The following is a 12,937-nucleotide window of genomic DNA, read 5'->3' on the forward strand; positions in this document are numbered from 1 at the left end:
AAGACAAATAATAATAAATATCAAACATTACTTGACAAAGCAATTAAGTAATCTCTCATTAGCGGTATTCACAACGTAGAGTACTTGGCCTGGTAATGTAGTAAAAGAGCACTATATCAAAAAACTAAAAACAAAATACTTTAGAAATTGAAATGTTTGTCAATATATAGCTTTACTGCTTTTTACTAGGCCAAGTACTCTACATTGTGAATACCGCTATTGTCGGTGAAACAAGAAGTGGCTGTTATAGTGGGAGATGTTACCATTTTAAGTAATTTTAATGTGTTTATTAAAAAATAAATAAAAAAAAGAATAAACAATTGAGTAAACTTCTCCATATAACGATTCAAAAATATTTTTCACTGTATTAAGTAAAAGTTGCCAGATTAAAAAAATAAATAATTGACGTCTGTGTGTAAATAAATGATGTGGGTACCCTGAAACAAATTGACAGCCGCACATTACTTTTTTTTCTTCATCTCATCCCCAATTTTTTCACGTTGAGAAATGAAGAGTTTTTAATTGTTAATTAAAATATATTAAAATAAATAAAGTAAATAGTTTTAAAGTTTAGGCGAACACTTAAAATGCATATTCAAAGAAACAGTTCTCTGCGGCTGTTAGCGGTTTTTATGCTGGTGGCAATAAGTTCTGTAAATTCCCTATATGAAGATCAAATAAAAAAATTTGATTGGTAAGTAGAGCAAAGTTTTTTTTCGTGTTTGCTTTCAGACACGTAAGTTTTTATGGACCTGCATAAAATATTTAAATTTTGTCCATTTAAAGGAGAACTTTACAAATCGGTGGTGTCAATCAGGCCTTTTTGGAGTTGAATGGATTTCAACCACGTCTCTTAGTCAGTACCAGAGAAAATGTAGTGGCCTCGCTATGTCCCAAAACGGGAGAAATTTTGTGGCGTCAAGTTTTTGAAACTGGAGCCAGGGGTAGTGTAAAATTATTGCAACTTTCCTCTGCATCCGGAACTGCTGATTCTACTGCTGCCGCTAGAGCCGGCTCTAGTCATGGCTTCGATATGTTAACTGTACAGGGTCATGCTCCTGCTTTGGTGCGTGGTTGGAATTCAAATACCGGTCATTTAGAATGGGAATGGTCTTTAATGCCTCTACAAACCGAAAAAGCCATTAATTCGCTGTGGTTTTATCGCAATTCCCTGCTTTATCATGTATTGCCCGTGTGGCAGCACCATCTAGAAGTGACACAATATTTTGCCACATCTGGCCAAGCTACTGGCAATACAGCTAAAATCACAGCTCCCTGGATAACACAAGAAAAATGTATTTTAGCTGGCGTGTATTTCACCTGTGCTGAAGGTACAGAATTGATTAGTTTAGATTTGACAGCCACTCAACCCCAAGTTATTAGGAAACAACTTGGTAGTACACCAACACAACCTATCAAGTCATTGGAGGTAAGTTTATTATTATTATTAAATAAAAATATTGTGTAAATATCAAAATTTTTCTACAAAAGGGTTTAAATGGCATTGTTGTAGTCAATGGTAAACTTGTAACAGTTAAGGAAGATATGCACAGCTGTAGTGCCTTATCTAGCCAAAGCTTCTTGTTGGGTCGTTTCAAAAATCAAAATGTTATTGTAACAGCCGAGGTTAAAGACAAAGTAAGTAAATTATTTTACTTTTCTTCCTCAACTTTCATACTAATCTTAATTGTTTGTCTTTCATATAGACTCTTAATATTGAGGGTTATTTGGCTGACACTTGTCAATCGGTAGCAGAATTATCAAATTCTGTGGCCTATCCAGATCACTATGGTACACCCACTTTAAGAACATTTGATTGCAAAGCGAATCGTAACAATGATGGCAAGGGATGTCTTTTCATTGTCGATACCACAGATGACAGTGTCTTGGCCTTACAACAATCAAAATTCCGTTGGACGAAATCTGAGGCCTTGGCTAACGTTATAGCTACCGAGTTTATAGACTTGCCTTTGGCAGATAGTGAGGGCGAACTAGAAAATGAAATGAAAGGCAAAACTGGTGAGTACATACTTAAAATTATAGGGGTTCTTTAAAGAGAATGGTGTCATAATGATGGGTTCATATTTGATGTGTTTTGTGTGTATATACGTTTTTACTAAATTATTAATCAACAATTTATCTTTGGCTTATTTTAATTATACTTTTAAAAAAATGTATGTGTTCAAATGAAAATAATGTGTTCTGTTCCGCAAAAAAAAGGTGTTGATCCAAGTCTGGAGAGTAAGTAAAGAGTTTTATTATTCCGCTTATGTTTAGTTGTTTATTTTTTACTCGATGTTGTTTTTTTATATTAATTTAAATGTTTTTTTTTTATATATATTTTTCTTTTGTTGGATGCTAATATGATTTATTTTTAATTTATGATTTGGAAATGTTAAATTTTTTTATTTTTATACATATGTTCTGTTTGCTATAGCTTTAATTTTCAAATGCGAATATCTCTTAAACTATAAGAGATAAAATATAGGAATAGCAATGTTTTTGAAGGTGGCTTCTTGTTGATTTAATTTCGACTGCATGTGTCCGTAGAATTTTAGGGCGGAGTAAGGTGGGTTTGGTCGAACAGTCGGAAAGGTGAAGGATATCAAGCTGGACATATGTTGGAGACAGAACAGTCTATTCGGAATCAGTATGCATTTATCGTTTTGCTCCAGCGTCAGTGCAAATTTCTTCGGTGGATCGTACTTGGTTCAATAGTTTCCAGTAGGCCTTCTATGTCAACTGACATATGTGTTGATAAGTGCCTCTGCTAAACACTGAACCGTTTTGTGTTTAATTAAAGAAATGAGTTTGAGTGCCTTTTGCTTGCTTAACTTTGCAGCTTGATTAACTTTTAGATTAATTAACAGTCTATTAATCTGCGTATGGGACATTCTAACTTTAAAAAATATTTTCATTCAATTGCGAAATGCCAATTTTAATATTTTGGCCAGTTTTGTGTTTAGCATTTTTTATAAAAAACTAGTGGCATATTCTTCATAAGGGACTTCATAGTTTGTTTAATTAAAATGTTGTACTAGGGTTTGATCGAGTGAAAGAAACATTGTTGTTTTTGGTTTTAAAGTGTCTTCAATTATTAGATGCATAACAAGTTAAAATAATATTTTAACATTTTCGTTAGAATACCTAGAAAATTGTCGTCACGTATTAGCAGGCTGCTTTTCATTATTTAATTCATATATGTATATTTTTTAACATAAGTCCTCTGGTCAACTGTGGAGCTCGAAAGTTTTAAAGAAATTTTATTACAATCGATTCCTGTTAACATTAAAAACAACAATCCTAATTTTCCTTTTGTGTATTTCTATTCCCTTCATTCCGTTTTTTCCCTACTTTTTTTCATTTGCGACTTCATAAAGTACGAATATTTTGGCTATTGAAATCAACTTTCCGAGGCAACCGAATAACTTACATACCTGATGGATACATCAATATATCGGGTATGGTCCTAATTCAGTTGCTATTTAATATCGGGAAAATTGGCCCTCAAATGGCTTAGCCAATACCCCGATTTTCATCACCTATATCTCGATTAATTAATGGTGTACATAGATAATATGGATATCTAATGAAAGGCATTTCAAAGACCTTTCCAACGACTTACATAACGCTATAGAAATTCAGCCCGAAATAGGCGAAGGGTTATAGGATGCGGCAATACCGAACATAGCTCTCTTAGTTGTTTAATAATGATTATCTAATCGTTTTCTTTTAGCATTAAATACCTAGAAAATTGTCGTCACGTATTAGCAGGCTGCTTTTCATTATTTAATTCATATATGTATATTTTTTAACATAAGTCCTCTGGTCAACTGTGGAGCTCGAAAGTTTTAAAGAAATTTTATTACAATCGATTCCTGTTAACATTAAAAACAACAATCCTAATTTTCCTTTTGTGTATTTCTATTCCCTTCATTCCGTTTTTTCCCTACTTTTTTTCATTTGCGACTTCATAAAGTACGAATATTTTGGCTATTGAAATCAACTTTCCGAGGCAACCGAATAACTTACATACCTGATGGATACATCAATATATCGGGTATGGTCCTAATTCAGTTGCTATTTAATATCGGGAAAATTGGCCCTCAAATGGCTTAGCCAATACCCCGATTTTCATCACCTATATCTCGATTAATTAATGGTGTACATAGATAATATGGATATCTAATGAAAGGCATTTCAAAGACCTTTCCAACGACTTACATAACGCTATAGAAATTCAGCCCGAAATAGGCGAAGGGTTATAGGATGCGGCAATACCGAACATAGCTCTCTTAGTTGTTTAATAATGATTATCTAATCGTTTTCTTTTAGCATTAAATCCAGTCCTTAATTTTGATTTTTATTTTGTGTATTATTTTTATTTCAGTTTCGCTTTTTTTGTGAATACATTTATGTTATTTTGTTCTCTTTTTATAATTTCTTAAGTTAAACTTTATTAAAAACAAATATTTATTTAATTTAAAAAATAAAATTTCCACCTAACAGCCGACATCCTCAGCGCTTTTATGCACCGTTTGACCTCCCAGATGCTGCACTTCAAAAGTATCTTCTTACATGTTATGGGCTTGGGTCCTAAACCCTCTGATACCCAAAAAGCTGGCTTGGTACGCGACTCCTTTGGTCTGCACAAAATGTTGGTGATTTTAACTAAAAGTGGCAAAGTCTTTGGTATTGATAACATTAGCGGCAGACACCATTGGCAATTGTATTTGAATAATGTTGAAGAGTTTGCCAATGGCGAACAAATGCGTTTACTCATCCAAAGAACCAGTAAACATTTTCCATTACAAGCTCTCTGCACCATTGTGGCCAGAGACAAGGCAACGGGTAATGGTGTTTTATATCGTTTTAATCCCATTACTGGTGCTGCAGCTGAGGGTGGTCTCATACAATTGAATCATAAAATTAGACAACTTTCTTTGTTGGCTGAAACGGAAACGGATTTCGTTAAGGGTATTTTAATTATGGATGGCAATAATAAAGTTAATGTTTATCCCGATCACGCTAAGTCAAAGGTATGGTTAAACTAGATAAATAATTAAAAAAAAATTGTAAATTTAAATTTTTTACAGGCTGATGGTTTATATTTGTATACCGCTGATAAATCAAATTCCCAATTGAATGGTTTCTATGTTAAATTTGCCCATAATGTAAGTTTTGTTGTAGTTAATTTTGAGGTTCTATTTATTTTAAACATTTAACTTAAATTTAGCAATTATCTACGGTACCTTTGTGGAATGTGGACTTGGGCGGTCATGCTGGCGATCATAAAATCATTACTGTGGCTTCGAAAAATCCCATTGAAACAGTTCATTCCCAGGGTCGCGTTATGCCCGATCGTTCGGTGTTGTACAAATACATTAATCCAAATTTGGTGGCTGTTTTCACTCAGGCTACTGATAGTATACATAAATGTAAGTTCAATTTGTATTAATAAAAAATTAGAAAGATTTATATGTATTTATTTTATTTCTATATTTCAATATACATACATATTTAACTAATTTAAATGTTTTCTTTATTTTATCTTTTTAGATTTGCTTAATGTTTATTTGGTGGATGTTGTCTCCGGTTCGATTGTCTTCTCCATGATGCATCGCAAAGTTCGTCCTCCCCTGCATGTTGTGCATTCGGAAAATTGGTTGGCATATGCCCATTACAATGACAAAGTTAGACGCACTGAAATAAGTAAGTAAAATTTTTATATTCTACTAAAACAATGCAATAAGTGATATTGCATTAATAGCAATCAAATTAGGATTAATTAAAGTTTAACAATAGCCACACAGGTGTCTTTGTTAAATACTTTTATCTATGAAATAATAATTTCTTTAGAAAAGCAATTTCCAATTATAATAAAGTAATATTAAATTGTCGACAACGACAATAAAGTTTTTAGTCAACATTTTTTTTCTCACCAACTTAATTTTGATCTTATGAAATTTCAATATTATCTAAACCTTTTTTGATAATTCAATATTTCTTATACATTATAGCTACTATTGAATTATATGAAGGTAAAACACAAGCTAATAGCACCGTCTGGAGTTCTTTAAATGCACCACCTATGCCTCTAGTGGAACGTCAATCCTACATTATACCCACAAGTGTGTCAGCCATGCGTGAAACCATTACCGAAAGAGGCATTACCAGTAAAGATGTTTTAAGTAAGTCCTTATAAACTGAGAATTTATAAAACTAAACATTTAATTTGACAATAAACATTTTAAACATCTAGTTGGTACTACCAGTGGTTCTATAGTTGAGCTGCCTTGGGCTTTGCTAGATCCACGACGACCTATTTCATCTTCTTCGAATGGTCGCGATGAGGGAGCTATGCCCTACATTCCAGAATTACCGCTGCCCACAGAGAATATGATAAATTATAATCAAACTATAGCGAGATTACGTTATATTTATACAGCTCCCAGTGGTTTGGAAAGTACCTGTTTGGTAGTAGCAGCAGGTTTAGGTAAATATTTATGGAGACATTTTTTTTTTTGTAGAACACATTAATTTAATTTAATTCATTTAATTTTTTCAGATTTATTTGTTACGCGCATTGCACCTTCAAAAACTTTCGATTTGCTTAAGGAAGATTTTGATTATATATTAATATCCGTTGTTTTGGTAGTTTTAACATCAGGTTCTTTGGTGGCCAAACATTTAGCATCGCGCAAATCCATTAAACAAGCATGGAAGTAGTTTATTATTATTATTTTTTAACTTAAATAAATGTAATGTAATTGAAAAACAAAACATAACATAACAACAACAACCCTAAACAAACAAAGTATCATCGACTTTGGAGCAGCATTAAATATTAAATCAATTCAGATTTTATATATAAAAGTTATATAGGAAAATTATAAACATTAATTTTTATTACTTTCTGTTTTTTTTTTCATTTAATTTCATTTTTCATGTTTGTTTTTCAATAGTTAAATGTGCGTACTAAATTTTTGTTTTATTTTTGTCATGTTTCCACAAAAAAGCTTTAAATCTTTTAAAGTTTTTCCTTAATCAATATTTTATAATTAAATGCATTTTCGTTTAGCTCTTCTTTAGTTTCTTAATACATTTTTGAATTGCTTTTAAAATAAAAGAAGGTCAAATACAGCAGTCATTAAATTAATATTTAATAAAGTTTGTATAGATTTAATTTAATTTAAAATAAAATAATTATAAAAAATACAAAAAGAAAAATCATATACATATAAAAATAAATAAAATGAAAAGGGAGTAAAACTGTGTAAAAACATATTGGGAGTTGATTGAGTTTTTTAAAATGAAAAGGGAGTAAAACTGTGTAAAATAAAAATTGGGAGTTGATTGAGTTTTTTGAAATGGGATATAAATTAGTCTTAAATGGTTGTATCATTACATATTTCTACATTACATTTGCCTGGTAATTCAAATTAATTTTTCGAAGTTATGGGATCTTCGAAAACAAACATATATCAGTTGTACTTTCGGATAAATAACGGATGATACAAGACCGAATATCCATAGTTGTCTATTTTTACATCAACTTTAGCTCAGATCTGTCAGTTATCTGTCACAAAATAATTTAAAACAAGTAAGGGTGGGTTTCTGACTTGAAGAGAGGAGATTAAATTAAGTTTAATCTACGAATGTTGTTGTTATTTTGTCGATTATTTTGTTTTATTTGCCAGTTTAAGAGGTCAATCTTCGCAATATGTATATCCGAAAATACAAACGGCTGATGAACAAATATTTGGATCATTTCAGCGCTAAGGAAATTCAAGAAAATATTTTTTGTTTTAATTTTTCAGAATTTTAGCCTGGTTATATCTCAGACGTTTGTGGGACGATTTTATCGGTTTTAAATAGAAAACCAGTATAATTTTAGTCTCCATTTATGCAATATTCAACCAATAAGAAAAAAATTAAAATAACCAAAATAATGTAAAGCGCGATATTTTAAAAGCAAGAAAAACTAAAAGATAGTTTTGAAAATTAAATGTTCCATAGGTTTCTACATATGTATTTGTTTTATCAATTATATTTTTCACTGCACCAAACCAAAATGTCAATTTTGTTCCTCTGTGTTATTATTACACCAAAATTATTTTCACAGCTTTTTTTCACCGAACATTTTTTTCTCAAGAAATCTTAAAAATAATTTTTACATATTACAACAAAAATTCTGTAAAAACATAACAACAACAACCCTAAACAAACAAAGTATCATCGACTTTGGAGCAGCATTAAATATTAAATCAATTCAGATTTTATATATAAAAGTTATATAGGAAAATTATAAACATTAATTTTTATTACTTTCTGTTTTTTTTTTTCATTTAATTTCATTTTTCATGTTTGTTTTTCAATAGTTAAATGTGCGTACTAAATTTTTGTTTTATTTTTGTCATGTTTCCACAAAAAAGCTTTAAATCTTTTAAAGTTTTTCCTTAATCAATATTTTATAATTAAATGCATTTTCGTTTAGCTCTTCTTTAGTTTCTTAATACATTTTTGAATTGCTTTTAAAATAAAAGAAGGTCAAATACAGCAGTCATTAAATTAATATTTAATAAAGTTTGTATAGATTTAATTTAATTTAAAATAAAATAATTATAAAAAATACAAAAAGAAAAATCATATACATATAAAAATAAATAAAATGAAAAGGGAGTAAAACTGTGTAAAAACATATTGGGAGTTGATTGAGTTTTTTAAAATGAAAAGGGAGTAAAACTGTGTAAAATAAAAATTGGGAGTTGATTGAGTTTTTTGAAATGGGATATAAATTAGTCTTAAATGGTTGTATCATTACATATTTCTACATTACATTTGCCTGGTAATTCAAATTAATTTTTCGAAGTTATGGGATCTTCGAAAACAAACATATATCAGTTGTACTTTCGGATAAATAACGGATGATACAAGACCGAATATCCATAGTTGTCTATTTTTACATCAACTTTAGCTCAGATCTGTCAGTTATCTGTCACAAAATAATTTAAAACAAGTAAGGGTGGGTTTCTGACTTGAAGAGAGGAGATTAAATTAAGTTTAATCTACGAATGTTGTTGTTATTTTGTCGATTATTTTGTTTTATTTGCCAGTTTAAGAGGTCAATCTTCGCAATATGTATATCCGAAAATACAAACGGCTGATGAACAAATATTTGGATCATTTCAGCGCTAAGGAAATTCAAGAAAATATTTTTTGTTTTAATTTTTCAGAATTTTAGCCTGGTTATATCTCAGACGTTTGTGGGACGATTTTATCGGTTTTAAATAGAAAACCAGTATAATTTTAGTCTCCATTTATGCAATATTCAACCAATAAGAAAAAAATTAAAATAACCAAAATAATGTAAAGCGCGATATTTTAAAAGCAAGAAAAACTAAAAGATAGTTTTGAAAATTAAATGTTCCATAGGTTTCTACATATGTATTTGTTTTATCAATTATATTTTTCACTGCACCAAACCAAAATGTCAATTTTGTTCCTCTGTGTTATTATTACACCAAAATTATTTTCACAGCTTTTTTTCACCGAACATTTTTTTCTCAAGAAATCTTAAAAATAATTTTTACATATTACAACAAAAATTCTGTAAAAACGATTTTTTTTTGAAAATAAAGCTTTTTTAGTAAAAACTATCTAACAAAAAAAGCTTTTTAAACAAAAAAAATAACTAAAAGTTTCACTTACATTAATTAAAACACTAAAATGCAAACAAATACCTGATGCAGATGGAATTATTGGTAAAATCGATTTATTTTTTAATAAAAATTCTATAAAAGATCGAACAAATAAAATGCAAAATATCATTCATGTGAGATTCAAAATCATAAAGATGTGTGAGAGGGGAAGTATATAATATTAATAGAGAGAGGTTTTAAATAATTTAAGAAAACTACTAATAAAATACGAGTATACCAGACTAGAGGTTACTGACAGTTGTTGTGCATCATAATAATGGGAAGACTACATCAAGTATCAGACGACATTATTAATAATAAGAATACTTTCGCATACGTTAATAAAATACAATTGTTACTTAATTTAGTTTTATTATTACGAGTATTAAAAGTCTGTTACTATCTCTCCCTCCTCATGACGCCTAATGGGATCACCTTTGAGTAAAGCAGTAATCATGCTGTAAATATAAAAAAACGGATAGGTATATCATCATATTATCAAAAAATCTATGAATTTACTCACAAATACAAGGCAATGAAAAACATTATAAAATAATATGCCAAATAAATCATGGTGTTTCTAAGGTGAACCTTAAGCAGACCCCTGCTATGTATATCAACTGGGTCGTAAACGCCCAGACTATCTCTAGGTTGTTTATATAATTCATAACCCAACCAGGTGATCATGGGTAAATTAAACACCAGCATTAACCAGTGGCCACCCAATAGCAACAAAATGCCCAATATTAAATGCGAACCAAATTTGGGGATGACCCAAAAGTTTAAACGGCTGCAGCATTCTGTAGCATTTAAATAGTCACATTCAAGATCAGCCAAAGTGAGCACCTAATTAATGAAAATAAAATTATTAAGATATTTTTAAAAAATATAACATTTATTTTGGTTAACTTACATAGTAAATCAATAAAAATAATATGGCTCCATAAACAATTAATGTTAAAGCGAATGTAACTGTTTCCGGTAACATTTTAAGCTGTAAACTTAATTATTTATTTTAGTTTTTACTCTCTGCAATTTGTTTATGTACAGTAAACTAATTTCCTGTTAATTAAAGCTTAATAACTAAATTTTGACAATTTCCTTTTGTTATGTATATTCTGTTCTAGTTAAATGCAAAGAAATTATCGACCACAACAAAATAAGAATATTTGCCTAATATGGCAACTCATTTTTAGTGACATAAATCCCTGTCTATACATGACACATTTTTAGCATAACAATTAATGACGTTTGTTGTCAAGACAAAGTTGTCTGAGCAAAAGCACTAAGAATTTTGTCATAACAAAGCAATAATACTAATAAATGGAGACTATACCTGATAATTTTGTATCTTTTGTCCAACAGTGGTAATAGGGGTTTGTCCAGCAGAATTAGGCTTTTATATTGCAAGTCTAATGGTGTAAATTGTTTTTCCTACTCTCTCTTGGTTTAAAAGTTATATAGTAATAAAAGTCGGATATTTGCGTGTGTCAGAGATGAAAATGCCTTCATTCGCCCAAATCCAGCTATCAAGAGAAAAATTATAATGGTATTTCGATTTTCGACATACCTCGGTGGTAATGTCAAGATCACACAGAGTTATGTGTGCTTTCAAAAGACCATATAAGCTGCCCATGATGATTCGTTTCTTAGACTGCTCTTAGTTCTTCTTTTTCATAAATCTTTGTCAATTGTATGTATTTCATCATCTTTGGTGGATTTATTCACACAATTCTTCAAAGCCAATTGGCTTTATTAAATCGATAATTTTATGCCCTCCACGGCTAGAGGTACATGGCGTAGCCTGGAGGACCAACATTCAAACACCCTTCGTCAGGATATATTCGCTTCCAGGTGCTCGATCGTTTCTGGTTCATATGTATAGACCTGGGACTTTACAAAGAAAATAAACATTTGCCCGAAATCATATTTAAACATTAATGCCATTAATAAAGCCAATTGGATGGATATTCAAATGTTTTTTTCTGTTTTATTTAAATTTTACAAACACTCCTTATTTACTAATTCGTTACAACCAGTACCTCTAAGTGCCTTCTCAATTGCTTCTGACTTGATATTGTTAAATGCAGAGGCTATGTCTTTATATTATAAAGGAAGCAAGCTATTGTATAATCTCTTCGAGCGAGGGAAACATGTTCGACACCGATTTTGATAATCCTTATAGTAAGTGAAAAATTTAAAATTTTCAAATTATTTGAGATCGAATAATTATTTTAAAAGATATTTAAGATTTTAGTGATTTTGCGATAATTAATATTAATGAACTATATAAAAGTTTATATTTTCAAACAAACAAAAAATCACTTTTAATTTTCATATAACAAATCGCTGGAATCGCGCTATAATAATTTTCCCCGCTAAATTGATTTCAAAATATGAAGCTAGATCCAACGGAAAATCGCTACATTATCATCACCAACCAGCTGATTCTCATTCGGTCTTTTGGGGAAAACAGCTGCACACATAAAGTATCCAACCGCAAAAATGGCTCTGCGTGTTTTTGGTTTAAATTTATTAAAAAACAATAAAAATTTAACGCAAAACCTGCAGCGTTTCAATAACACCGCCCTCACAAATGCAGTAAGTGAAATATGCAACAAAAATGCAATAAGTTTAACAGACAATTTTCAAATGGAACGCTTGCATAACCTCTCTTTTTCCCCTTAAAAATGTCTGTTTCAGGTGCTCCAGCAACAAAATGCCAATTACAGCACACAGGTAACTGTTCAAGCTGCCCCTTTAGTAGTGAGGAAACAAAAAGTAAGTAAGGCCATGAAAGCTTATTTGGAACGTGCTCAAGAACATGATGAATTCATGAAAACTCAACAATTGGAATTTCAAATTGGCAAAAGACATTTGGCCAACATGATGGGTGCGGATCCAGAGACCTTTACGCAAGAGGATATTGATGTAAGTTTTTTTTAAGAGTAATAGCTTTGTAGTAGTAATTTTGAATTATGTGGTTTTATTTATTGTAGAATGCCATTGAGTATTTGTTTCCCTCGGGAATTTACGATCAAAAAGCCCGCCCCATTATGAAAAGTCCCGAAGAAGTATTTCCAGCACGCAAAGCCGCTGAGTTCGATGAAACCGGTCGTCCATTCCATAGTATGTTTTATACTGGCAATCCAAATTTCTTTAAATTATTATACGTAAGTAAATATATATCTATAGGATTTTATTTAGAAAAGTCGTAACAATGTCTATGATTTGTT

The 12,937-nt window shown here is 30.6% G+C and overlaps 3 protein-coding genes across 4 annotated transcripts in view; 2 read left to right on the forward strand and 1 right to left on the reverse strand.

Annotated features, from left to right (window-relative positions):
- Positions 1–542: 542 nt before the first annotated feature.
- On the forward strand, positions 543–7,285 carry EMC1 (ER membrane protein complex subunit 1). Of its 2 annotated transcripts, XM_065512936.1 has the most exons (12): positions 543–694; positions 787–1,429; positions 1,492–1,638; positions 1,707–2,019; positions 2,221–2,241; positions 4,510–5,039; positions 5,097–5,174; positions 5,237–5,438; positions 5,560–5,712; positions 6,021–6,191; positions 6,263–6,496; positions 6,569–7,285. In XM_065512936.1, the coding sequence occupies exons 1-12, from the start codon at positions 588–590 to the stop codon at positions 6,727–6,729; spliced, it is 2,760 nt and encodes a 919-aa protein (XP_065369008.1). In that variant the 5' UTR covers positions 543–587; the 3' UTR covers positions 6,730–7,285. The 2 variants fall into 2 exon arrangements, with proteins under 2 accessions (XP_065369008.1, XP_065369015.1); XM_065512943.1 differs by lacking the exon at positions 2,221–2,241.
- A 2,473-nt stretch (positions 7,286–9,758) lies between these two features.
- cnir (cornichon-like protein) lies at positions 9,759–10,845 on the reverse strand. Its single transcript, XM_065498515.1, has 3 exons — positions 10,615–10,845; positions 10,225–10,547; positions 9,759–10,159 (listed from the first exon to the last, which is right to left on the reverse strand). The coding sequence occupies exons 1-3, from the start codon at positions 10,687–10,689 to the stop codon at positions 10,087–10,089; spliced, it is 471 nt and encodes a 156-aa protein (XP_065354587.1). The 5' UTR covers positions 10,690–10,845; the 3' UTR covers positions 9,759–10,086.
- Positions 10,846–12,169: 1,324 nt separating this feature from the next.
- mRpS9 (mitochondrial ribosomal protein S9) overlaps positions 12,170–12,937 on the forward strand; it is a 62,786-nt gene continuing 62,018 nt past the window's right edge. Inside the window, exons 1-3 of the mRNA XM_065513000.1 lie at positions 12,170–12,302; positions 12,405–12,632; positions 12,701–12,874. Coding sequence (XP_065369072.1) covers positions 12,207–12,302; positions 12,405–12,632; positions 12,701–12,874 — 498 coding nt within the window. The 5' untranslated portion in view covers positions 12,170–12,206. The remainder of the gene's footprint in view (positions 12,303–12,404; positions 12,633–12,700; positions 12,875–12,937) is intronic.

Source organism: Calliphora vicina, chromosome 1 (assembly GCF_958450345.1).
Source record: "Calliphora vicina chromosome 1, idCalVici1.1, whole genome shotgun sequence".
Classification (NCBI taxonomy): Eukaryota; Metazoa; Arthropoda; class Insecta; order Diptera; family Calliphoridae; genus Calliphora; species Calliphora vicina.

Excerpts from the sequence above, each read along its gene's own strand:
- EMC1 (XM_065512936.1), top strand. The coding sequence starts at position 588 with ATGCATATTCAAAGAAACAGTTCTCTGCGGCTGTTAGCGGTTTTTATG. Across the intron at positions 695-786 it reads CAAATAAAAAAATTTGATTG|GAGAACTTTACAAATCGGTG; the intron begins GTAAGTAGAGCA and ends GTCCATTTAAAG. Across the intron at positions 1,639-1,706 it reads CAGCCGAGGTTAAAGACAAA|ACTCTTAATATTGAGGGTTA; the intron begins GTAAGTAAATTA and ends TCTTTCATATAG.
- cnir (XM_065498515.1), bottom strand. The coding sequence starts at position 10,689 with ATGTTACCGGAAACAGTTACATTCGCTTTAACATTAATTGTTTATGGA. Across the intron at positions 10,548-10,614 it reads TATTTTTATTGATTTACTAT|GTGCTCACTTTGGCTGATCT; the intron begins GTAAGTTAACCA and ends TTCATTAATTAG. Across the intron at positions 10,160-10,224 it reads TTTTTCATTGCCTTGTATTT|CATGATTACTGCTTTACTCA; the intron begins GTGAGTAAATTC and ends TTATATTTACAG.